Source organism: Semicossyphus pulcher, unplaced genomic scaffold, assembly GCF_022749685.1.
Source record: "Semicossyphus pulcher isolate SPU_LCO1_2020_fin unplaced genomic scaffold, fSemPul1.0.p SCAF_16, whole genome shotgun sequence".
Taxonomy (NCBI): domain Eukaryota; kingdom Metazoa; phylum Chordata; class Actinopteri; order Labriformes; family Labridae; genus Semicossyphus; species Semicossyphus pulcher.
This window is the reverse complement of record NW_027211670.1, coordinates 18,337,753-18,363,411: the sequence shown is the minus strand read 5'-3', so window position 1 is coordinate 18,363,411 and position 25,659 is coordinate 18,337,753. Positions and strand designations below refer to the sequence as shown.

Genomic DNA, 25,659 nt, shown 5'->3' with positions numbered 1-25,659 from the left:
ATGATGCAAAACTATATTCTCTTACACCTAAAATAATCTTTCCTCTATTCTCCATCTTCTTCCAGGTATTCGGCCCCAAATCATGAACGGGCCAATGCATCCGCGCCCCCTTGTGGCGCTGCTGGACGGGCGCGACTGCACCGTGGAGATGCCCATCCTGAAAGACTTGGCCACTGTGGCCTTCTGTGACGCTCAGTCCACACAGGAGATACACGAGAAGGTACACAACACACAGACGCTGCACATTGCTTCCCAGATCTGTAAAAGTTGATGGAGGGATGTCACTCACTCATGCATGCGTCTTTCTTTTCCCATCTCATCCCTGATATGTGAAGCGCGTTATATTGGCTCCATATACACACGCCAGTTAAAATATAGTGGCTTCATTATGATTTAATGTCACTTTGTGGTACAGAGTGCAATGCCTACATCAGTGCCATTGTTCTAATAGAGAGTCTTGTATGGCGGGGATGCAGTGTAATTACATTGGCTTGTAGAGGCTCTTTTATTGCTTTTTATGCAGCACCGAGGCTGCAAAACAATATATGGCCACGGAGATGTGTATCACCGAAGTGCTATCTCTCCATCTGCAGACGGAGTGAGAGCCGCTACATCTCTCCTCTCGCTGTTTTTATGAAAATGGGACATATTAAAATCGCAGCATTTGCATAGAGATCAATTCAATCAAAGACCTTGGGCGGCGAGGAGAAGGGGGGAGCGGGGAGCTTTTTGTTTGTTTTAACACTGCCTTATCAGGAGGAACATGATTGTAATGTTCACCTCGCCAGCATATTCAGCAGTTCGCAGTAATAACTTGCAGTCTAGATACCCAGAGGGGCGGTGTAGATTGAAAATGTCCAATCTCTTCTTACTGCTGCATGGATGCGGAGATGCAGCGCTGATAATTCAGGGAGTTTCACTATGATGTTGCCAGGCCAGACACCAGCTGCCTCGCTCTACTCCATCTACACCAGAAAATACAGAAACTCATGGGAAAGGCTTGTCGAGGGTGGAATATGAAAGTGGCCAGAGGTTATGTCAGGTCTTCTACACAGTAATCCCTTATTTCCCGTGCGACAGGGGCATGATGAAACAGGCAGAATACTGATCAAGATCGAGTTACAATAGCACTTCACTGAGACCGAATCCTGCACGCAGCACCTGCGCTCCAACATCACCGTCCAAGGTCGACCCAGAGTCCTTCTCACAGTGTTCGTGTCTCATAGTCACATGTGGCGAGCTGGATAATCGCCCATATGGCAAAGAGTCAGCACTGGCCCATCACATTGTGCGCTGCATGACCATTCATCCAAATGTGGTGCTAAGATAAGGGCTACAGCTATCAAAATATATTTAGGTTTCTTGTTTTGTCCAAAAATTTAAAATGCAATAATAGAAAGTAGCAACAAACCCTCTGGTTTTGGTCCATAACTCGATTGTGAAATTATTTATACATTTTCCCATGACGTGCTATTTTTCTCAGCACAGGTTAAAGGAACTGTTCAGCATTTACAGAAATGCGTTTTTTTGCTTTCTTGCAGAGACTTTAAGAGAGGTTTTATGCTAATTTCAAGCATCATATTTCACTCTGTGATACCTGTGGAGTAGCTTAGCATGATTTACAGTTTTAAAAAACTCATTTTTCTCACACTGGTGCTCTGTGCAGGCCCTCATACAGCCTCTGCCTGAAACAACTCTGTCAGCTCTGTCCCTTTAAGAAACCCCGCCCCTACAAGCCCACTTTCTTCTGATTGGCCAGCTCTCAGACGCCTGCTGAGTGCTGTGAGGTCACAAAGTGTAGCGTGTAGAAAAAAACAGTGTGAAACCTGGCGTTCACAGCAGCCTGCAGACTGAGCTGAGAAGCCTGGGTATTACTCCAACATACTTTTAGCTACAGATTTGAAACTTCACCCACATTTAGTCTGGACATCCAACATTGTAACATTATATATATATCTTAACATGTGAAACAACATAATACCCCCTCTTTAATGTTATACGACTAAATAAATATCACTCTCGGGATTGTGCCTTGTGTCTATACCTCAAGCAACAAAAAGCAACCCACTATCTTAGGTTAGCATTTTATCTTATTTACATGGCTGACTTTTTCCTCTGATGTCCAACTCAGAGTAGGAAACTTAAATGCTGTTTTAAGTGTGTCTAATTGTTTTCGATTGATTAGCAACTGAAAAGACAATTAATGAAAGTCAGGAGGTGCACGTGGCCATATTTTATGTAAAAAAACGTTTGATAAACTGTTTAATACCGTTTGACAACAGCTAACATTAGCATTTAATCACTTCCTAGCTAACATAACTGTTTGCTAGTGTTACACACAAAGTGCAACTTTGTGCTAGCAACTAGCTTAGGTTAGCATTAATTCACTATACTCACATGGCTGACTTTTTCCTTTGATGTCAAACTCAGGGTAGGAAACTTAAATGCTGTTATAATTATTTCTAATTGTTTTTATTTATTTATGAATTAGCAACTGAGAAAACAGTTGATGAAAGTCAGGAGGAACACTCGCCATATTTTATGTTAAGAACGTTTGAAAACCTGTTTAATACCGTTTGACAACAGCTAACGTTAGCATTTAATCACTTCCTAGCTAACATAGCCGTTTCATACACACAAAATCCAAGTGTTAAAACCACAATGTTTACTTTTATTTTATGTGTACATCAATCGTACAAGATATTATGTTTTCCTGGGCGAGTTTTAGTGCTTTTAAGCTAGTTTTTTTAAACCTGTGGACAGGCTAGCTCCTTCCCGCCCTTTTCGCTGTAGTCTAAGCTAGCTAACTACCTGCTAGAGTTAGCTTAATATCTGCTAAAGGCCTATTGAGATAATCTCTACTTTACTGCTGATTTAAAAAGAGGGGATCAACAAAGGATCAAAGTTTTCTTTTTCTAACATACTCTCATTTATCGTTTAAGGTTGCTTTGTAGTACTTAATGCTTTATTTACTTTATTCAATGCCTTTTTCATAACCATATACCCCTTTTAAATATGCTAAATGCTAAAAAGCTACATTTTGAGCAGCACATCTTTCCTTTCAGGTGGAGAGAGTCTGTTTTCAGCATTACAACCAGCTCTCATACAATACATTTGCACTTAATCACTAGTGGGATGACATCATAGCCATTATATCCCTCCCCACAGTCAGCCACAGGGTAAAAAACACACACACACACCAAACGTACAGTACGGGTTTCACCAAATTGAAACGGAAAGCCCGTCAGAGGAGCCCAGGCATCATGTGAAATGATAGACTTTTAAAAGCAATAAGGCTTTGGTTAGAGTGGAGAGGGGGCTATAGATTAGGTCAGAGTTTCCATTCAGATAATTCATTGCTCATACTAAAAGACTCCCTCTGTAACTCAAAAACAACAGAGTGTGTGCGCGCGTTGTGGCTGGTCGTGTACGGAGCGTTTTAACCTTGAACAAGTATCTGAAAGGCCGACGCTCTAATAAAAGCAGTATGGAAATTCAGAGCTAATCTGCTAATCACAGGAAAGCTAATGCAGTTTGGCTGGAGGTGAACGCGGAGCTGTTATTTAGGCGCTGCTGACAGGGGCTGTGGCTGATACTAAGGGGGAATAATGCAGATCCACATCCGACTGAATCACAGGCCAGGTCACCTTGTACATGTCAAGTAGCAGAGGAGCGGCTTTTCACATTAATGCCCCCCGAGGTGACTGAATTCAGATTTTCTTTCACCCTGAGGTGAATGTTCAAAGTACATTTTAAGATCTCAGGAACCTGCCAGCAGATTTGAATTAAACTTAGCCAAAAGTGAGCTCATGAGGCGAGGAAAAAAAGCGATTTAAATTTGGTCTGTACTGCTCTCTGGATTCAAGAGCGCTACCAAATTCGCACATAATTCCCAAAGTGTGACATGTAATACTTGATTTCAGATGAAGAGAGTAGTCCATTTATATAAAGAAGATCGGATAACAGGGATCTGAGTTCATTTAAATCAAAATGAAGTGCTGTTTCTTGTTAAGGGTTCATTTAAGGATCGGTGACATTATTGGAGAAGCACTGAGTAATGAATCCCACGTTTAGCTTGGAGGGACACATTCTAGTCTCACTATGAAAACTTATTGCTGACTCAAGTCAAGTCAAATATTTAAACAGCCTGTAAATGCAAGTTTGACTCAGATTTTCTCCTTTTTATTTGATGGTTGATAGGAGTGTCTTGATGGCTGTTATTTCCCCAAGTAGTAGTTCCCTTAAGCGGCCACATGCGATCATATCTTCAGGGTTATCCAGCGATCAGCAGCTACTTTGACCTCTCTGCCAAGTCAATTGCTCGGATCCTTTGTCTATAAACACCCTCAGGGTCTCGGTACAATTGTGATGACCATGCAGCTCCTCTGAGATAATGTAATGACTTGTTCTGCTTCAGCGCAGGACTAAGGGGGGAAAAAAACCACAGTTAGTCAATGGTGCTGTTGACCAGTCATGTGATGCGCGTAGTTCCCCTCGCTGTGAAATTTTAAATGTTTCCTCAAGTGTCCGAAGTCAATGCAGACATAATTATTATGGCTCCTCTGGAAGGAATGCGGTCTTGTGATTGTCATGGGTTCTTCTTATGAACTCTAATGCACATGTTGCACGGAACAAATGGACCAGTGGACAAAATGGTCAACAAAACAAAGCCAGATTAATTATTATTTTGAAAAGAAGAACAGAAACCAAATTACAAATGCTACTGAATTAACAAATATTGATCCTGAAGTTTCTTCAAAGCTTTATTGGGTAACAAATCCTCCCTTCAGGTATCAAAATTGCTGTATTTCACACGTTTCATCGTGATACTCACTCGGCCTGCGGCCACATGCCTGCGATCGAATCAAAGCAAATCAAAACCTTGAGTGTGATGCTGCTTTTATAAAGTTATACAAGAAGCAAATAGTAATAAAAAGTGAGATAAACAACAGATTATTTTTTGCTCCACCAACTCAACTAGTTCCACAACTTAACTGAAACTGGACTTTTGTTGCCAAGCAACCCAAACATTCTCCTGCACTTTTGCAACTTTGTTAGTGTCTTTAAGGCCCTGCGTCTTTTTCTAGCAGGGATGAAGTGCTTGTGTGGTAATAGAAAAAACGCTGCACGCAGGGTTTGTTTTTATGGCAGCAATTAGTTTAACTTACTACACAGCTAATGACAAGCTAACAACAAGCTAAAGCTAGGGCGCTAAAAGAACAACACTTACCAGCAACATTTAGTGTCAAGCTGATCTGCTCCCACAAATGTGCTTTTTGGTCTTTATTGTGATATTGGTTGTTTGTCATATCGTACAGCTCTGGGTAGATAGAAACGGCCAGAACAAGTTGCTCCTCCATGCTTGGTGGTAACCAGGGTGACGAGTGGCGCCACATCTGATTTGTTGCCTGAAAAAAGCGGCGGTGATGACACCAGCGTCTTTCGCTCTGTCTTCATTGGGCACGGGGCCTAAGTTACCACAGATCAGCTACTTTGTATGATGTATGTTTAATTTATCATCAACCAGTGAAATAAGCGTCTGCTGTGTGATTCAGAGGTACCAGCTTGATTAATGCCGACACACACGCTCTGCTGTAATGTTTATTAACAGTATTCAGAACACCTGGCTGAGGCGGAGTGATACACAGAGTGAAAAGTCCCAGTGATGTTGTTCTATATATCAGCACTCATGCAATGCCTCTTGTCCAATCAGATTACTTGTCCGGAACTAACTTTTGTATAAAATACAATAGGGGCTTTAAGCAGCGATGGCTGAGGGACGGCTACAACGCCCATGAAACATTCCAACGGGTTGCTGTAGTGATAGAAATCTAATGTCACTAAGCATTTGTTCCTGACTGCTGCTGGCAACGGATGAAATAGTAAAAACAGTCAAATTAGTGGGTGTCTTTAACAAATATACTAATAATCCATACTATTGGTAGAACCATATATAAACGAAATGACAGTGTCACATACGATAAAAAATGTTTAATTACCTTCTTACACTCTGACTCCTGTGGAAGACAGCTGGGCCCCATTAACAGGAAGTGCGCAAAGTGGAGTCTCTAATATCATATCGATTGTTTGAAACCTTACAGTGTTTGCTGATATCACAAAGTCTGCCATGACAAGATTTAGATTTGATTTAACTCAGAAGCTTGCGACTGATATTAGACGATATTATTGACCCATTACATACAATCAGTTACATTTATATCAACTGACTGAAAAATACTAAAATATGATTTAATATGATTGAATTAAAAAACATTCCCTTCCTTTATAAAAAAGAAAAAATACATGTATCGTTTGGCTGATATATCTGTCGGGATATCTTAAAGCTGATGACATGAATTGCTGATCATGCCCATGTCGATGTATTGTTACATCCTTAGTCAACACGCTTAATTTTGTCACTCCACAGGTTCTCAATGAGGCGGTGGGAGCCATGATGTACCACACCATCACCCTGACCAGAGAGGACCTGGAGAAGTTCAAAGCTCTGCGCATCATCATCCGCATCGGCAGCGGCTACGACAACATCGACATCAAGGCTGCAGGAGAGCTGGGTACGAACTCTCAGAACATTTGCTGCCAAAAACAAGTTCAATCCCAGAATGCAAAGTGAAGGGAATGGTACATTTAGATTAAATTCGGGTAACATACCCTAATTTATAAGTGTTTTTTGGGTCTTGTGTTTTTGTCTGTTTGATGGTTGTAACATTTCAGAGGTTTTAGCTTTTCATCTCTCAGGATAAATTCATCGCTTTGAAGTTTACCTCCCCCATATTGTATTGATTTCTTCATGGGGAGAAGTGTGAATCATTGTCTGCTTGTTAGCTAGCTTGATTGTTTATTTGTTCATTAAAACCTCAGCGCCAGGAATCAGGCTTCGCTGATTTCTGAGGGGGTGATTCATCAAACCACTGTAATGTGCATGTCGAAATTTTAAGTGATTGGCCAAACAGGAAGCCGCATTCAGAGGTCCAAACAAGTTCCCACTCTCTTGATAGTGCTTCTGTAAAGCAGGAGGACTGCTTTATTTTTACTGTTTCCTTGTTTTTCCACTGTATGGATTTTCAGACTGTTATCAAAGGCTGAATTAAAGAGTCAGATGAATGGTGGACATCCCACTGAGAGCCAGGATGTTCAAAGAGACAGAAAGGGAAAGACACACAGAGAGAGAGAGGAGAGTTCAGTCTTCTCTCTGAACCTCCACCCCGGCTCATATCAGCAGGCTGGTGGCTCAAACAGCCCTTACAGTTGACAAAGCTGCCATTTCCCTGCCAATACGAGATACTGTGTCTAACTGCCACCCACTCACCGGAGGCGCTCTGCCTCGCAACGCAGGAGTCAAAAGCTATCGTGCCTTGAGAAGGCGGCGCTGATATGACGGCTGTTCTCGGGGAGAAGAAAAGGGGCCATTGATTGAGCAGGAGCTGGCTATTTTTTGCTGTCCACAGACGGCTGTGCTGTTACTGAGAGATACAGAGTGGGATGAGGACATTAGAGGAGAGCGAGGGCAGGCAGAAGTGCTTAAGTGTTAATAATGGAAATCTTTGTGGTGGTGGAGGAAAGGCAAGGTAATCGCACAGGGTTAGGTAGTCTTATTCCTTTAAGGCAACAAAATTTAGAGCGTTTACTAGAGATTTTGACAAAAAGAGTCTTAACCTGGCCTTACTATACAAGTGCACACAAGTTAGATAGATAAAGTATCTTTTTTTGACTTTCAGACGGAGCATATGATGCTTTGATTTTATCATTTAATACAATTCTTTTGCCACACTAAGCGATTCTCGGGAATCTGTGATCAGAAATGATTAAAATCTTTTCTTGAAGTTTTTCTTTTATGGGTGTTGGAACTTATATCTCTTTAAGCTTATTTCCATTATAACACATTTTATAATTTTGACCATCAATTTCTAGAGCCCGACCGATATATCCGTTGGCCAATATTGGGCCGATACAGGCCTATAGACGATATAACAGCATCTGTAGATCTGTTAGAAGATATAAAAACAGAACACATAATGCTCAATACAACGCTTGGGGTCACTCAGAAATTATGTCATCACATAGTTTGTGAGCAGAGACCTTCTTTAATTATAAATAAAACATTTCTGATTCTGATCAATTTCAAGAGCCTGACCGATATATCCGTTGGCCAATATTGGGCCGATACAGGCCTATAGACGACCAGACCATATCTGTTAGCTGATGTGAAAACATAACATATGATGCAGAAAACAATGCTTGGGCTTATTTAGAAATGGTGTCATCACATATTTGTTCCAGCAGAATCCGCTTTGACTCCATGTTTGTAATACTCTCAGCTACGGATGTAGAAAGTCAACATTTTCTCTAACCGATGACTCTTCCCATTGCTTAAACGAGTACTTGAGTAATCACATTTTTTCCCCCCATGCGGTCCAGTCTACAAAAGTTGCGCAATCAAATCATTGCGGAGACAGTCTCCCTTTCCATTGCTTACCTAGTGGCCATGTATGGCAGTTGCTGCCACTGCAAGGACTCAGCCGTGGTTTCACCTGCACCTTTTAGCTAAGTCTTTAGCTACAGCCGGCTGCGTGCGGTTCCTATGACATCATCGCTGAATCTGCAACGTTGCCATGGAGATTATTTTTAAAACACACAGAGCAACATGCATGATAGCTTTTTAAATAACAATTATCGGGCCTACATTACACAGTGGACTTACTGTGATAAAATGTGGAAAAAATATAGCACTACAAAATGATTATCATTAAAACAGATTATGATTTATTTAGCGAGTCCTCGTTGCGCCCGTACTCTCAGCACTTTCTGCAGTGCATGTAGCAGAGCTGCAGTTATTTGGTTGTGAAGAATTCAGAGTTCACAGAGGTTGTCTCTGAGTATCTTTGCATCGTCATATCTGCAAAAATATTATATGTATGTTATATATATATAATATTAATATATAATAATATTTATGTTTATTTAATTACAGCTAAAAAAAACACACTCACAACAACGGCTGCTGGAATTGTGAATTATCGCCTCTTACCTCGGTATCATAAACCAAATTTAGATGTTAATTTTAACTGAATTATCTCAACTCCTTACAGCACTATGTATTCAATAAGGTTATAAGACGATCAGCCAGTCTGTCAGCCTGCAGCCATGTCTCTGTAAGAGGTCTAACTGTTAACAAACAGGACAAAACAGGGAAACTTCTTCTGAAAAAATTATAGTTAGAATTTTTTTTGCCTCGAGCTGGATTTATTTTAATCTCTTCTGCCTTGTTGTTCTTTCTTCAGGCATCGCTGTGTGCAACATTCCCTCGGCGGCTGTGGAGGAGACGGCCGACTCCACCCTTTGCCACATCCTCAACCTTTACCGGCGAAACACCTGGCTCTACCAGGCTCTCCGGGAGGGCACGCGGGTGCAGAGCGTGGAGCAGATCCGCGAGGTCGCATCCGGCGCCGCTCGCATCCGCGGCGAAACCCTGGGCCTCATCGGCTTCGGTTAGTATCCTTTATTCCTCCTTGTTTGAAGTTTCTTCCTCCAGCTTTTTGACTCCTACTTGTCCTCTCGTTGCTGTTTTCACTCTCCTTCCTCGCCCTCCCTTCTGTGTTTTCATATCCTCTAACCGCTCAGTGTGCCTCCTGTTTTCCTGCCCTGATAAGGTTATTTTTCTCCCTCTGCCCGTCCCGCAGATTATCTCAAGGTTGTCTGTTTCACCTCCCTCCGGGCTCGCTTCCTCTTCCACCGCTCTGTTCTCCCGTCCCGCCGCTCTAATGCTCTGCGTTATATCTCCATTATTTCTCCCTCTTTTCTGTTCCCCACTCTTCTTCTCTGTCACTGTGCTCCCCCGACACCGTGCCCTGCCATAATCAGGCCCCTTATGGTAGACAGGATCCTGCCTGTGTCTGTGTCTGTGTGTTGCAGTGTGTTTCCCTCCCTGCACCTGTTTTAACGCTCATTGTGTGTGTGTGTGTGTGTGTGTGTGTGTCCTGCCCTGTCTCAACATCAGTGAGCTCTGACAGAAGCTCTGTCTTCTCACAAGCCTGTCCAGAGTGCCACCTTATCTCTGTGTCCACATACACTCACCCCGCACACACAAACAACCACCTCCCAGGTCCCAGACAGCCTCCTACACGCTCTGTGTCCAAACAGCAGGTCCTGGCAGCCCCGTCTCTCTCTTTCTCACCTAATCCTCCCTTTCTTCCTGGCTCAGGCCTTCTCCAAAACAATGTCCATTGTCAGAGGGAGGTTTGGGAGAGCGAAGGCCTCCTGGTGTTTGTTTGCTGCACATATAGCCAGCTGCACACCTCTGCAGGCTGCAGACACACAGACTGAAGAGAACCTCTGGCTGTGGAGCGACAGTAGACTCTTAAAGTAGCACTTAAAGCGCCAGACATGCCAACCTTTCAGGCTCTAGTTTTACGCCCTCTTTCTGTGTAAATACTTTTAACAATGACATCTTTTTTTTATCTTTTGAAAGCCAACTTTTCTGTCCTTTTATAAAGTCCGCTTAAAGGAGGATTCCTAGGATAAGTTCTGAGCTACACCAGTTGGGGGAATCAACTGGATTAGCTGGATTCCATCGCAGAGTTTATAAATATTATACTGCCAAAAAAAACGTATTAATGTTATTTATTATTACTGTAAAATGTTCCTCATGAAGTAAATCCATATGAATACAAAGAAAAGCCCGCTCAGCAGCAGCATGGGACACGGTTTTTAGTCACAGATGCTGCAAAGAGCTGTTAGCATCAGATAGCGTAGCTCGACAAACAATCATATAGGAAGAAGATTTACTTTAAAACAACTTTACAAATTTAAACACCTGAAAAATCACATGGACAATGAAAATGACACATATCTACGTATCATATACAGATACATAGATACGTATCTAAACCTCTCAGCCACCGTAGATATCCTCCTGCGAAAGAGAGAGTGAGTGGGTTTGATGCTTAGCAGGATCAGTAATTCAATATGACTTATATGATCGTGTTATTGTTTTGTAAATATCTTCAAGATAATAATTCTGTTTGGTTTTTTTAGCCTTTATTTAATAGGACAGCGAAGAGTGACAGGAAATATGGGGAACAGAGAGTGGGAGGGTGACCCGCAGCAAAGTGCTGAGGTCGGGGAGTGAACCTGCCGCCTGTGGCCTCTGCACGGGGCGCCTGCTCTACACACTGAGCTAAACCAGAGCCCCTCTTTTCAGAATGAACCAAAAACAAAAAGATAAGAGCTGAAATTTGCTCTTGACCTCTGACATATTTATATAGTTTGTCACAAAAGAATCTTCACACGAGGTAATTCAGGAGCTTTCAGCTGCATCTCATGTCCTTGTCAGTGGAGGGAGTTTGCTCAGCTGGTGTTTGTATCAAGCTTCGTGGTATAACACAATCTGGTGTGTTACTTTAGCATTTGCAATGTCGTGACACCCATCAATAATTAAGCAATATCACACGAGAGGGAGCGATGCCTGCGCTCTCGTGCCTATGGCTGAATCACAGCAGTGCTGATATTCAGTACAACAGCACGACCCCGAGTGTGATATCTCTTTTACACAACAGTTACACAAGCGGGAAATAGTAGTAAACAGGAACAATCAACGACAGATTATTATTTGCTCTATCAACTCAACTAGTTCCTCAACTTAACTGAAACTGGACTTTTGTTGCCGAGCAACCCAAACACTCTCCTGTACTCTGGAGAATGTTTGTATGATGTACATTACACAACAGATAGTTCTGACCAAGTAATCTGATTGGACAAGAGGCATTCCATGAGTGCTGATATAGAGGACAACATCACTGGGACTTTTCAATCTGTGTATCACTCCGCCTCAGCCAGGTGTTCTGAATACTGTTAATTAACATCACAGCAGACTGTGTGTGTCTACATTAATCAGCTGGTACCTCTGAATCACACAGCAGACTCTTATTTCACTGGCTGATGATAAATTAAAACAAACAGATAAATGTACCTGATAAAAAACAGCTGATCTGTGGTAAGTATTGTATAGTTTCTTCAAACTACAGCTTTGTCCCAATCCAGGGGCTGCGTCCTTCAAAGGACGTATTTGAAGGCCGATTGCGTCACAGCGGCGCGTTGAAGGCTGTCGCGTTTCAAAGGCTCCTTCGGATGCAGCCGAAAAATGCGTCCTCCTTTTCCCGGGCCGCGAACGATCTATCAGGTGCATCCTTCACGGCCCTCTGAATCCCAAGATTCATTGCGCTCCAATTCGAATGAAACAGCGGACTTTTAGCTAGTTAGCCCACCAGCTCTCTGTTGCTAGGCGACAGGAGCAGTGTTTGGTGACGCAAGGGTCGACCAGACCATCTCATTTCAGTTCGGCTTTAGCCGTCTGTGCAGGCTATGAATGGAGCATCCTGCGTGGACCGCCTCCTTCGAAGGCTGCAGTGGCTGTGTGATTCAGAGGTACCAGCTTTATCAGTGTAGACACACACGGTCTGCTGTAATGTTAATTAACAGTGTTCAGAAGGCAGCCAGGTCAGCCTGCGGCCTTGTGCCTACGACTGAATCACAGCAGTGCTGATATTCAGTACATCGCTCCTTCTCGTGTGATATTGCTTGAATATCTTGATCATTATAATGTTAAAGGTTTTACCCATACTATCAAGCTTCACTAGGTGCATAGCTAGGAGTTCAGTTCAGAAGAAATTCGCAGCAGCACAAGAATCCACCAGCATGTTTGTGGCTGCCAGCTGCACAAAAGAGCGCTGAATGGGATGTTTTACCAAAGCGGCTTTCTTCCCTTCGCTTTGACCTCGAACCAGTCGACACCACGTCTTCCAAATCACCACCGTTTCACACATCTTCAGCGCCGTGGCCTCACACATTAGTGTCGTCCCCTTCCTTTTGACTGTGGATAAAAATCTGCCACCGAGAGGTGAGAGAGCGAAGCGACGGAGATCAACCCGAGTGTATCTGCTCTCTTTTGGTGGCATTGATTGGTTAGGGAGGGTAGAGAGGGAGACTTAACAGTTCTAGTAGTTTCTAGAGCAGCTACAGTGAAACATTTTCAGATCAAATTACAGGAAACGTAACTCTTAACATTAGACTTCATTGTACCCTTAAAATCAAAGATACGGCCCCTCTCCAAACCCTCCACTTTGCACCAATTTTCCAACAATCACAGCGGGAGGAAATCATTGTGGAAGAAGCAGAGATGCCAATTTTGACTTCCCCCCCCAGCAGCAGCTTCAGTAAATCAGATTGTACCGCAGCCAGGAGTCAACCTGGTTTGTTTCAAACTGCCTGAAAACACTCCTTCCCCCCTGCTGTTACTGTCTCTAGCGCTCTTTCAACCTGTTCCTGGAAAAGCAGCTGAATGCAACAAGTTCATGCTTGTGCTCTGGGCCTCGTCAAAAGGTATTCTGGGAAAATCAGGGGTAAAGTAAGTGAAGAAGAAGTATCCAGGGCTAGCTGAGGAAAAATAGATGCCCTATAAAAAGATGTAACACTTTAGGAAGGTTGTTTTTTTCACTGTAAGAAAGCAGCTGTAGTTTACCACCATCATGAAAATGAATGCCTGAGTTATTGCAAACGGTAAGTATTACAAGGCTGCCGAGTCTTTACGCTGCCGTCTCTCATTGGTGCAGCAAAGAGAGAGAACATTTCTCCTCGACCGTGCAGCCTGAGAGCGAGACATAACGCTCCATCACAAAGAGAAGATCTTGAGAGTGTAAAGGACCTTATCGATCTTTCTCCACGAGCAACAACATCCAACTCTCCATCACTCTGTCTCTGCTGCTGCTGCTGCCGAGCAGGAACAGAGACTCTCAGCCCACACAACAAATGGCTGTGAGAGACAGAGGGAGAGGCTGATATACTACACAGTCAGTTTCTTATTCACCGTCTCACAGGCTGGACTAGAGAGCAGCAGCCTCACATTGTCCGCCTCCTGCTAAATCATTACTTATCCCTCATGAATCATTTTCTCTCCAACAGCAGCAAATCTCTTTTCAATCTTATATAGACACCAGAAATGACGTCTTTGCTCCCAAATATGATGTCATTTGTGTTAAAACAGACGTCAGAGCAGAAGGAGAATGTGAATATAAGAAAAAGGCTGTTTGATTCGACAGAAGTGGGACATATTAAATAGAAATGAGTAGCTCTATTGATTACATTTTGAGTTCCCACCCTCTAGATTAAACCACCAATAAAGATTGACACGTTTTCGCTTTTTTTGCATTTAAAAGATGTTGATGATGTTTACTGTGTTAAGTAGTACTCATGTGTTTAAAGCTCTTAACTATGGAGTTAATTTTGTGTCTTTATTAAGCAATCAAACAGAAGTTTGAAAGCAAAACTCCACACTGCAATCAATTTTTTTTTTTTTTTATTGCAAATAACATACATTTGTGATTAAAAATGTATTAATGCAAATCCAAAAGTTTTGTTTGCAAATCAAAAAGTTTTTTATTGCAAATAAAAAAAAATCAGTTTTTTTGCAAATCAAAAAAGTTTCATTTGCAAATCAAAAAGTTTAATTTGGAAATCAAAAAGTTTAATTTGCGAATCAAAAAGTTTGTTTAAAAATAAAAAGTTTTTTTTGCAAATCAAAGTTTTGTTTGCAAATCAAAAAGTTTTGTTAGAATATCAAAGTTATATTTGCAAATCCAAAAGTTTTGTTTGCAATATAAAAAGTTGCTTGCTGTTGTGCTGAATGTCGTGGGCGGGACCTCGGCTGAAAGATGTAAGACACGTCTCAACAGTGGATGTTGTCGAGCTGTCCCTCTGATCGAGACTGGCCTGTAGAGACTTACATCTTCCACCCGATGCTCCCGTAAATTAAACTTTTGGATCCGCAAACGAAACCTTTGAGTAAACTTTGGAGTTTTATTTGCAATAAAACTTGTTTTGCTTTTAAACCTATTCTGTTTGATTGCATAATAAAGACACAAAATTGCCTCCATACTTACCTTTATGTAGTTAAAAAAAAAAATACACACACACATTAAAACTAAAACATAAAAAACGGGGCACCGGTTTAGCTTGGCAGACAAACAAAAATACAATAAAACCCCAACCCTGAATAAATAACAATTCTAGTTAAAAAACACACTGATCTGACCGGGAATTATCCTAATTATTTAATCACATATCTGTTTCTGTCGTTAGTTAAATAAATAGGGACAGCGCACATAATGAAGTAAGCTGTAAATGTGCCAGCGTAAAAGGATATTTTTCATGTGTAGTCCTACAGATTGTACTCATTCTTTATCTGGATGGAGCGCTCTTGTTCTTTCATCTTAATGAAAATGTGATTCACATTCATCACGTCACATAAAGCATCGTTCACTGGACTGAATCTTGGCAGGAAATCTTTGGACTTGTCTCAACTCAGAATAAATTTTGTGACATCAGTTGCTGAAAAACATGATCCAAAACACTCAACACCTTTAGTCCCCGTATAGAGTAAAAGCTGCTCTTCTTCTGTGTCTGTCTGCTCACAGAATTAAAATACCTCTCTGTGTGTGTGTCTGCAGGTCGTTCGGGCCAGGCGGTGGCGGTGCGGGCCAAAGTCTTCGGCTTCAACGTCATCTTCTACGACCCGTACCTGCAGGACGGGCTGGAGCGCTCGCTGGGCGTGCAGCGCGTCTACACCCTGCAGGACCTGCTGTACCAGAGCGACTGCGTGTCCCTGCACTGCAACCTGAACGAACACAACCACCACCTCATCAATGACTTCACCATCAAACAGGTGCGTTAGGAAAAACTTGCACGCATACGTTTAGTGCAGACGTGCGACCTGACCTGGGCTTTACCGCAGCGCTATCTAGCAGGTAGACAAGCAGAGCGGCTGGTGTATTATTACCCTGTCAGCCTGGAGGCCGTCCTAAAGAGCATTACAGTCTGTAGGAAGGGAGAGAGAGAGAGAGAGAGAGAGAGAGAGAGAGAGTGAGAGAGAGCGCAGCCTTCCTGCCTGCGCATTCCCCGCTCTTTATCTTAAGCTCCACCAAAGCTGGACACAAATTCATTCCTTTGCTCTGTCAAATGCAATTAGCGCCAGCCCACGGCTACAGCAAATATATCGACTAGGCTGCGCAGCAGGGGGGCCGGGAGCACTGCGAGGGGAAAGTGCTGCTCTCTGAGTCAATAACTGCACTCCGAGGTGCTGCCTGGGGAGACACCTGCAGGGAGGAAGAGGAACTGCACCGCCTGAAGAAACATCTCTCTATCAATATCTCCCCACGTTGCCAACAAATGTTTCTCGTCTTTCTCTCTTCCAGTTTGAGCGTTCGAGGAGACAAGCAGAAGCAGGAGTAGCGTAATAGCCCAAACTAGTTAACTCTGTGTCTTTTCCAAAGCTGGAGATTCTCAGCTGCCTCTTAAGTGCTCCAATGAAAGCACACTTTCCTCTCTCTCCCCACCAAAAATCTTGGCAGTCGCTCTCCGCTTCCAAAGTGGAAACGTGTGTGTGTTTGTGTGTTTCTGCGTGTGTCAGAACCACCACGGCCTAATAAAAGACTGCCTGCCTGCCAGCGTAAAGGCTTTTCATGCCCCTGGATTTCAGCTTTTGTCAAGATTAAGGGATTACTTTCCTCTGAGCATATTCATTTGATTTTTTTCCCCCCTTCTTCTTCCCTCTTAGACTTTTTTTGTTGTGCGTTTTTATCCCCCCCACAAGCAGCGAGGGGTGGTGGCACTGCCTCATCCTTCAGCTCATCCCTCAAATCATCTCTCGCTTTCTGAATAAAGATCGTTCTCTATCCCACATCAGTGACAGTATTTCTCCCAGTCTGCTAGATCTGTCAGGTGTCAGGGATAACAAAGGTGTCACAGATTGTTATGTCTTTTCAGAGCCTTAAATGCAGACATCCAATCCAGATTGATGTCCCACTTAAGATCAAACAGATTAATTCGACTGCCAGGCTGACAGAGACACAAAAGAACTCAAACATCTGATTATTTGTCTCTAAATAACCGGCTGTTTTTTCTGTGTTGATTTTGCACCACAGATGCGTCAGGGTGCGTTCCTGGTGAACACCGCGCGGGGAGGCCTGGTGGACGAGAAGGCCCTGGCCCAGGCCTTGAAGGAGGGAAGGATACGTGGAGCCGCTTTGGACGTTCACGAGACGGAGCCCTTCACGTAAGAGCACACGAAAATTCCTCTCAAAGCTAGACAGCTGAACGCCTCACGTATAGAGACAGACAGACGGGGAAATAGATGGGCGCGCAGGAAGGGAGAGAAAGCAACAAATTACACGGACAGGCGCTTTAAACAGCTGAAGAGAGACAGGCAGACAGGCAGGCAGAAACAATGGTTGAAGTGACGAGTTAAAGACAGCTCATACTCTTCTAAAAGCCTCCTTCAGGGCCCTGCAGGTAATGGAATATGGGCGATGGAGAGCTCGCTTTATTCCCATCAGAGGAAATACAATAGAGTTAATGCTGCAGGTGGATTTTGAGAGTGCAGAGGTGCAACAAAGAGCGTATCCTCTCTTTCTTTATGCGTCAAAACCTGGAGGACTCACCGACGTCAGCACTGTGAAATGTTTGTAGGATACAGTTTAGTTGAAAAAGAATTGATTCAGATTCTGACAAGTTTATTTATCCCAAAGGGCAATTCAGGTTTTACAGCCCACCCAGACCAGACGTACATTCACAGCATCAGGAGTGTGTCAGACGATAAATACATAAATCAGCACAGAGCCAGAGGTGCAAGCTGGCACCATGACTCACACGAGGGCTGGACAGAAATTAAAATTCACACAGTAAAAAGTTTTAAGTCAATCAACAGGATGCATTGCACATTACATCATATTACTACGTGAATGTAAAGGCTTACAGCCGTGGAGATCAGTCAAGTGTGAAAGCCCTATTGTGGTTAAACACAAGAACAAAGAATCAGTAAAACGTTTATTACAGGTGAGTTCTGTCAACAGCCTCAGAGCAGAAGGACTGAAGGACTTAGAGTAACGGTTTGTTTTCCTGACGGGCAGTATAAAGCGTGAATTACCATGAATTCCACCTTCTCGATAAGGCTTCAGAAAACCAAATTTGAGGAATTCTGGGAATTCTGGAAATCATAAAATACCCCAAAACGCCCAGTTTATGTTGGATATAAACACGTGTGTATTCATCCGTGAATTTTGTTTTACCTTCATTAATGAACGGTGAACACCCCATGTTGTCATTTATTTTTCTCCCCCCTTTTTTTAAATTTTTTATTAATGTACTGTGAAAAAAATGAAAGATGAATCATTGATGTTAATACTGATAATCAATGATGACTGTAAAACCATTAGTTATTTTAAAATGTAATTTAAAAAAAAAAGAAAAAGACTCCACATATTTAGGTATTTCTTGTCTACATGGATCACTAATGAACTTGGGAGAGACTTGTGGGGGAAGTTGATTGGCATTCACGACAACCAACAGTGCTGAAGTGCTACCAGTCAAATTGTAAACAAAAACACTAACGTGTTAGGAGGAATAAAAAGGGTTAGCAAGCATGAGATGCTAATATGCTAGCTAGCTTCCCAAGGAGTCGTCCAGGATGAGTCATCAGATGAAAAACTGATGACAGAAAATGGAAGACATATGTGATTAATAAGCTTAAATATGGGCGCTGGTTTAGCTCAATTGGAGCAGGCGCTCCATAGACAGAGGCTACAGCCCCCTGCGCAGCAGCCGCAGGCTCGACTCCCGCCCTTGGCCCCTTGCTGCATGTCATTCCCCACTCTCTTCTCCCTGCATTTCCTGTCTCTCTTTAGCTGTCCTGTCTATTAAAGGCAAAATGGCCCAAAAAAAAGCTTATATATCAATTTGATTTCACTGGAATTTTCTCTCAAATCTAATCAAATTCAAGAAAAAATATATATATATATCGTTCACTTTCACCCTGTAGGAAAAAGTTTGCATCATTCCAAAAGCTACTGTAAACATTTAGGCTCCTATGTCTATAACACTATTGTTCCTGCAGTCCTGTCACTCCGTGGCACCTCGAGCTACAGTCTCAATTTCCATCTCACCGGAGGGCAAACAGCTCGACACGCCTCCCAGTTCTCCACCTTTCTAAGAACCGTGTTCCTCGTCTCAGGGGTGTAACTGGTGTTGATGTGTTGTTCACGCATCGCGCAGCAGTTTGGGTTTCTGGACGGCTGCTCCTTTCTGGACGGCTGCTCAGCTGACTGGCTGCGTGAGGAGGCTGAAACTCAGCCCGACAGAGCTGAACTCATGCTCTGCTGACCCAGTGTGTCACCAGGGGGACGGTTTCATAATGCTGGCCCTCCATCCCCCGCGACATGACACTGAATCAGGCACAGACACACATACGTAACCAGGCGAGGTGCTACAAGGATAGAGGAAGAGAGGGAGGTAGTGCTGGTCTGTTTTTCAGTGCCACAGGAGAGGAAGGACAGGAGAGAAGAGAAGTTATTGAAAAGAAGGACAAAGATTCTAGCAGATTTCTCCGCTGCAGTTTCCTTTACTTAATATTTAAAATAATAATAATAATGTGTCCTTTTCCTACTTTTTCTTCCCTCTGTGTGTTGCAGATTTGCTCAGGGCCCCCTGAAAGACGCTCCCAACCTGATCTGCACACCGCACACAGCCTGGTACAGCGAGCAGGCCTCTCTGGAGATGAGGGAGGCAGCAGCCACCGAGATTCGAAGAGCCATCACCGGTACGCAGACACATCCGCACGTTTGATATCTGACTGTAAAGCAGTAGTGTTGTGCTAGTCCGGTGTTACACTGAGCTGCAAGAATATCGGACTCATATCCCGCCCTCACCTCAGTTGACTGTGTGACCTGTTGCACGTCTCTCTCTCTCCCAGATGTCACATTTCCACTTCAGCAGGCCCCGGGCAGCCTTTATTAAATCTGGACCTCTTAATAGATGTCATCATTAGCTCCACGACGCAGAACAGAGCAGAGCGGGGAGGGGGGGGAACATCAGATTGTTAAATGATCTTAATTTGCATTTGTGTATCCAAGCCCGATACGTTTGTCAGGCTGAACTCATTAACGCTTTGTCGTGTGGTCAATCGCCCCCCCGTAACATGTCCTTTTTAGAGTGTGTGGTTCACGCCGGTGAGCCTCACTGGTTTCAACCCTGTGTGTGTGTTCTCATACGACAGGCCGTATCCCAGACAGCCTAAGAAACTGCGTCAACAAGGAGTTCTTTGTCACCACGGCACCATGGGCAGTTATGGATCAACCAGGCGTTCACCCTGAGCTCAACGGCGCCGCCTACAGGTAGGCACTGCACATGCAGATGGTTAGAAAACATCCTACTTCCCATTTCAGAAATAAACTTGTGTACAACTGAGAAAAGTTTTTGTTTCTTTGGCAGTCCCAATTACTTTTTCTTTTGCTATATGAAGAAAGACATGACATGTATATTTGCTTCACCCAATATAATAGAGTCCGACCGATATAGGATGTCGAAGGCTGATACTGATTTTAGAGAGGGGAAAATGGCCGCTTAGTGTTTTGGCACCCACTCAAATATTGCGTTTAAAAGAAAATCTACCTTTTCTACTTGAAATGGGAACAATATTTGTACAGATAAGACCATACAAAGGTACTCAGAAGACCACTTTTTAAACAAATATCTGTATCAATTTTTTTCTTACATTATTAGACATTGTCACCTTATTCAAACTGATGCAGACAGAACATGTTGTCTGCGTTATATGATCTGTAAAACAGTTTTCATAACACCGCATGATGGAAAACATGCTGATACCAATATTTTGTTATATGCTCATATCGGCCAATTAAAATCGACCAAAAATATCGGCCACTTAGTATCGGTCCAGAAATATCAGCCAATTAATATCGGTCAAACACTATTGACCAATAAATATCGGACCAAAATTATCGGCCAATAAATACTGGTCCAAAAATATCGGCCAATAAATACTGGCCCAAAATTATCGGCCAATAAATATCAGTCGAAAAATATCGGCTGACAAATATATCGGTCGGCTCAATCATTAACTATTGTGCAATATGTTTTCTTAAGTTGCTATGTTACACCATATTTTTTTGCCAGTGTCTGTATTAATCAATAAACTCACCCCTCTTTAGACCCCACATAGATAAAGATCCTGTCCCCTCACTAACTGTCCTCTGTAGCAGTAGAAAGGTCATAACTCTCTGCCCCTCATGTCCCTCTGTGGGCTCCTCCTGATCTCAGCGTGTCCGCCTCCATGTGCTTTCTTTCACGCAGCCAAGCTCTTCCAGCCGTAGCAACCGGTGTCCCCCAAGACAAAATTAATGCCTAGATCAGGAGCAGGTAAATACGAACATCCGGGCCGACAGGTCCCGGATATAAAACCCTACTCACCTGTCCCTATCTACTATAACCCCCCAGTACTCACCTGTTTGACTGAACACAGAGTAGAGGTGGATGGCTGTGAATGTGGGTTCCAGTAAGCATGATAACACAGAGCCATTCAGATGCAGTTTCCTGGATGGAGTCGTGCTTCATGGTTTTTTCTTCTAATGAATTTTTGGGCATATTCTGTCAGAGGCAAAGCCCCTGAACTGTATGGTCCTTTTCCCCCTCACTGGTTGAATGGTGTTACTGTACGGAAGCCCGGAAGGGTTCAGATTGGGAATATTTGTTTCTTCTGAATTCTGTTGTATTTCCCAGCATTGGGTTTGCATTCTTACCAAAAAAATTTATTTCCTCAGATCCAAAGTAAAAAAAATTTCGAGACAAAGAAAAATGTATTCCAAGATAACACAAAAGTAGTGGAAATGATTTCACATATGACCCTTCTGGGCCTCCGTACTATTGTGGTTTTTCCTCACAGCAGAATATTCTAACATGATGGCTCTTTTTTTCACCCAACTTTTTGATAATTTATAAATTATTGGATCTTTTTGCCAACTTTCTCTGTTTTATAACATTGTTGACTGAATATCTTTGAATTGTGAACTGTTGATCAGACAAAAACAAGCAATTTATAGTATTCATTTTTGGGAGCTCAGAGCTTGTAAACAGTCTATAAACTGTTTCTGACAGAAATATTAATCATAAAAATGAATGATCTGTAGTTACAGCCTGACAGTGCACCTGAAAGCCAAAATTTTAACCAGTTATAATTTTGGTTATTTTACATCCAATTTCCAAATCATAAGGTTCTTTTCAACAGCAGGAACTAGGAGCCTTTTGAGGAACTCTGTGCGTTTCAATAGCAGGAACCAGGGTCTAAATTTAGTTCCGGGGTAATTGATTTACCTCCTGAGAAGTCCCTGCTCGGGCGGTTGTACTTTCCAAACGTCCAGGAACATTTAGGGCGGGGCCTGCAGTGCTGATCGAGTACTCGCAGCGTTATATTTCAGCCGCCATGTTGAAAAGACTGCAGCCGCAAGCTCACTGTTCCTGGAAAGTTCCTGCTGTCAAAATCACCTAATGAAACAGTTAGCATACCAACAACTATCTTTATCAAAGATTAATCTAGTATCTATTATCTTTTTGTTTGGTCTACAAAATGTCACATAACAGTGAAAACTGCCCACAACAAGTCACATATTGTTTTGTTCAACCAACAGTTCAACACCCAAAGATATTCAGTTTACTCTCTACGTATAAAAGAACATATTTAGATGGAAGAAGCTGGTGCTATTTTAATTTAATCAAAGGATATAGCACAAAAAAAATACACGAATAAGTCCTAAAACATCGGGAAGTATCCCTTTAAGAGCAGGAACTTTTTACAGAATTAAATGAAGCTTAAGAATTCTCTGAAAAAGTTCCTGTGGTGGAAAAGAGCCAGTAGCTTCATTAGGTATGTTTATCACGGTGTTGGGATGTGGGCTTGTCAACCCTTTGTTTTGTTTTGTTTTTTTACACTAACTGCTGACCTCCACCTCTCCAGATACCCGCCGGGTGTAGTTGGAGTGGCTCCGGGCGGCATCCCAGGGGCGTTAGAGGGCATGGTGCCAGGTGGGGTGCCCATCGCCCACACCCTGCCCTCTGGTACACACCCCTCCCAGGCCCCGTCGCCCAACCAGCCCTCCAAACACGGCGAGACCAGAGAGCACCTCACCGAGCAATAGCAGCAGAAGGGATCGAAACCGCAACATCTCATCCGACCTGTCGACAACTCACAACCAACCAATCACAACCGCAACCGACCAACTGGGACCAAGAGACAGTGAAACAACACAACGAGCCAGTCGGCATCTGGGAACAGAAGAAGTGTTCCGGGGAATTTGTACTTTTAACGTTTTAGTTTTTACTCTCTGTCTCTTTGGGTTCAGACCGACTTTACTCTTTGATGATTTGTTTTCTTCGTTTTTTTTCTTCGGGACATGCCTATGATTGTGGACACAGAGTCCAGTGTTTTTAGCGCTCCGGGATTACCCGATGAGACTCTGTCCCGCCCCCCTCTCTACACCTCAGAGCTCATGGGAAACGTAGGCCCACATCTCAACACAACAATGGGCGTACAAGAGAGACAAACTTTGGCATCATGTGCTACTGGACCTTATCTCCCCCCCTCCCCTGAACTCCCCTCCTGATCCCCGCCATCCTCCACCTCTCCTCCACCTCTCCTCCAGCCCTCCTTATGTAACTAATGTGTGTTGTTTAGGCCCCTCATTATGCCTCACAAGAGAATTATTCTTATTTTTCTTTCGATCTTCAGTGTGAATGACTTAAAATGGATTATTGACTTATATATATTTATCATTCGTCAACAAGAGGAAAAGATTGCTCATCAGTTTTAGTAATCTAGAGTGGGTTTTAACCCTTTCCTGGCAGGAAGACGTATGAAATCTGTCACAGTTGCAGTTGCAGGATTTCACCACTTGAGGGCGCTTCTACACAGTGTGAGGGGTTTTCTTCTGCACCTGTGAGCTGTCAGCAGTTAACACTAAAACATTCACTTTATACATTTGATTGTAGCTGAATATTGAGGTCGTATGCATTCAGAGGGAGCTGTCGGCAGATATTTAACTTTTCTTTCTAGTTATTAAAAGTTGGTGATGCATCAGTGTGACTGTGACCTGTGAAGAAGAAACATTTTTTTTTACACATCATAAAAAATGATGAAGTTTGCATGAAGGAATCCGATTCTCCTGTCGACAAACGGACACTTCTGGATTGTGACCCTCCCTTCTTTGAGCACATCTCACACTGAAGACAGGAAAGGGTTAAAGCAAACTTCATTTCTTAATGACTCAGGAAAACACTTTTTTGCAGATATTGTTTATTCCCAGGATTTTGTCTTTGAGGAAAAAAAAAAGATAAGACTAATGTGGTTAGTCTGGATATTTTCTCTCCTCCCTCATCCTCTCCATTGTGGTATTTTTATATACAAGGCGCATCCCACGTTTTTGGTGTTAAAGAGTTTTGAAGAGTCCTGTTAGATTTGTAATGCCTAGTTAAATGTTCCTATAACCATAGTCCTTTGTGATCCGCCCCTCTCTCTCTCTTCTCTCCTTCTTCGATTTTCTTTGTTCTATTGAAGGCCAGGTTCTTTGGGGCACCCTGTACTCTGTAAGAGCAATAGCAGAAACTCCTACTTAGTGTCCCAACAATAGCAGACGAGGCAGCCAGCAGTATGTTTTTGTTTTTAGTGTGAGTATTTGTATTTGTTTCTTGTACAAGGTGAACATTTAGCATTCAGTGCAGTTCAAATAAAAGATACGATTCTGAGAACCTGCTGTCTGTACACACGTTTGTCCTCAGTGCTCACTTATCAGGGCAGGAAGTTCACTTTCTTTACTATAATCTTAAGGTAGTGATACATGTATCAACTTTTACACCAACATCAATGTTGACTGTACACTTTTATAGTGGAAAAGATCAACCTCCTCTGATTTGGAAATGTCAGTGGCAGCGAGTGGTCAACATACAGAATTGCATCAGACATGCTCCAATCACAGCCCAGATTTTGGTGATCTCTTTGGCCTGAAAAAGTTTCTGAACAATGGCGGCCATCCAAGCGCAGTGTGCCGAGAGGAAGGAACTTCTACTGATAACTCTGGTAAGTAAATGTGTGGAGAACAGCTGTCAGGTAAAAATAATTGAACATAAACTGACAAAACATTTGAGATGCTTTTTTGCCGGGAAATTTGTTAGTGAGCAGATTTGTCGTCGATCGTTTGAGCTAGCTTAAATTGCGGTCGTACTTGGTGTTGCTATGGTAACGCCGTAGTTGTGACTGGAACTGGAGGAGTACAGTGAGGTAGGTCTGTTGCCCCGTGTCTCGTCATGTTGCTTGTTGATGTTTACGTTGTCTGCTTGTGTGAAAGTTGATACGTGTTTCACCACCTATTGAAAAAGGTCAACCGCCTCTGATCTGGAAATGTCAGATTAGCGACCTCTTGTGATCAATATACAGAATTATATTAGAAATGCTCCGGTCAAGTGAACGTGTGGAGAACATCTGTCAGGTAAAAATTAAATATGAACTAAAAACACATTTGAGGGTTTATTGCCGTGGAATTTGTCAGTGAGCAGATTTGTATTAGATCGTTTGAGCTAGCTTAAATTGCGGTCGTACTAGGGGTTGCTATGGTAACGCCGTAGTTGTGACTGGAACGGAGGAGTACAGAGAGCCTCGTTGCCCTGTGTCTCAGCATGTTGCTTGTTGAGGTCTACGTTGTCTGTTGATGTAAAAATTGATACGTGTATCACCACTTATATGACAAGTGTGTG

At 42.8% G+C, this 25,659-nt stretch overlaps 1 protein-coding gene across 3 annotated transcripts in view; it reads left to right on the top strand.

The window, feature by feature from the left end:
* The window catches only part of LOC138593283 (C-terminal-binding protein 2), a 121,825-nt gene extending 97,168 nt beyond the window's left edge, over positions 1 to 24,657 (top strand). For all 3 annotated transcript variants that reach the window (XM_069664221.1, XM_069664220.1, XM_069664222.1), the window contains 8 exons: positions 66 to 220; positions 6,428 to 6,572; positions 9,300 to 9,506; positions 15,519 to 15,733; positions 16,992 to 17,122; positions 19,533 to 19,660; positions 20,117 to 20,234; positions 22,871 to 24,657. In XM_069664221.1, the coding sequence (XP_069520322.1) occupies positions 66 to 220; positions 6,428 to 6,572; positions 9,300 to 9,506; positions 15,519 to 15,733; positions 16,992 to 17,122; positions 19,533 to 19,660; positions 20,117 to 20,234; positions 22,871 to 23,051 (1,280 nt within the window). In that variant the 3' untranslated portion in view covers positions 23,052 to 24,657. The remainder of the gene's footprint in view (positions 1 to 65; positions 221 to 6,427; positions 6,573 to 9,299; positions 9,507 to 15,518; positions 15,734 to 16,991; positions 17,123 to 19,532; positions 19,661 to 20,116; positions 20,235 to 22,870) is intronic.
* Positions 24,658 to 25,659: the final 1,002 nt, after the last annotated feature.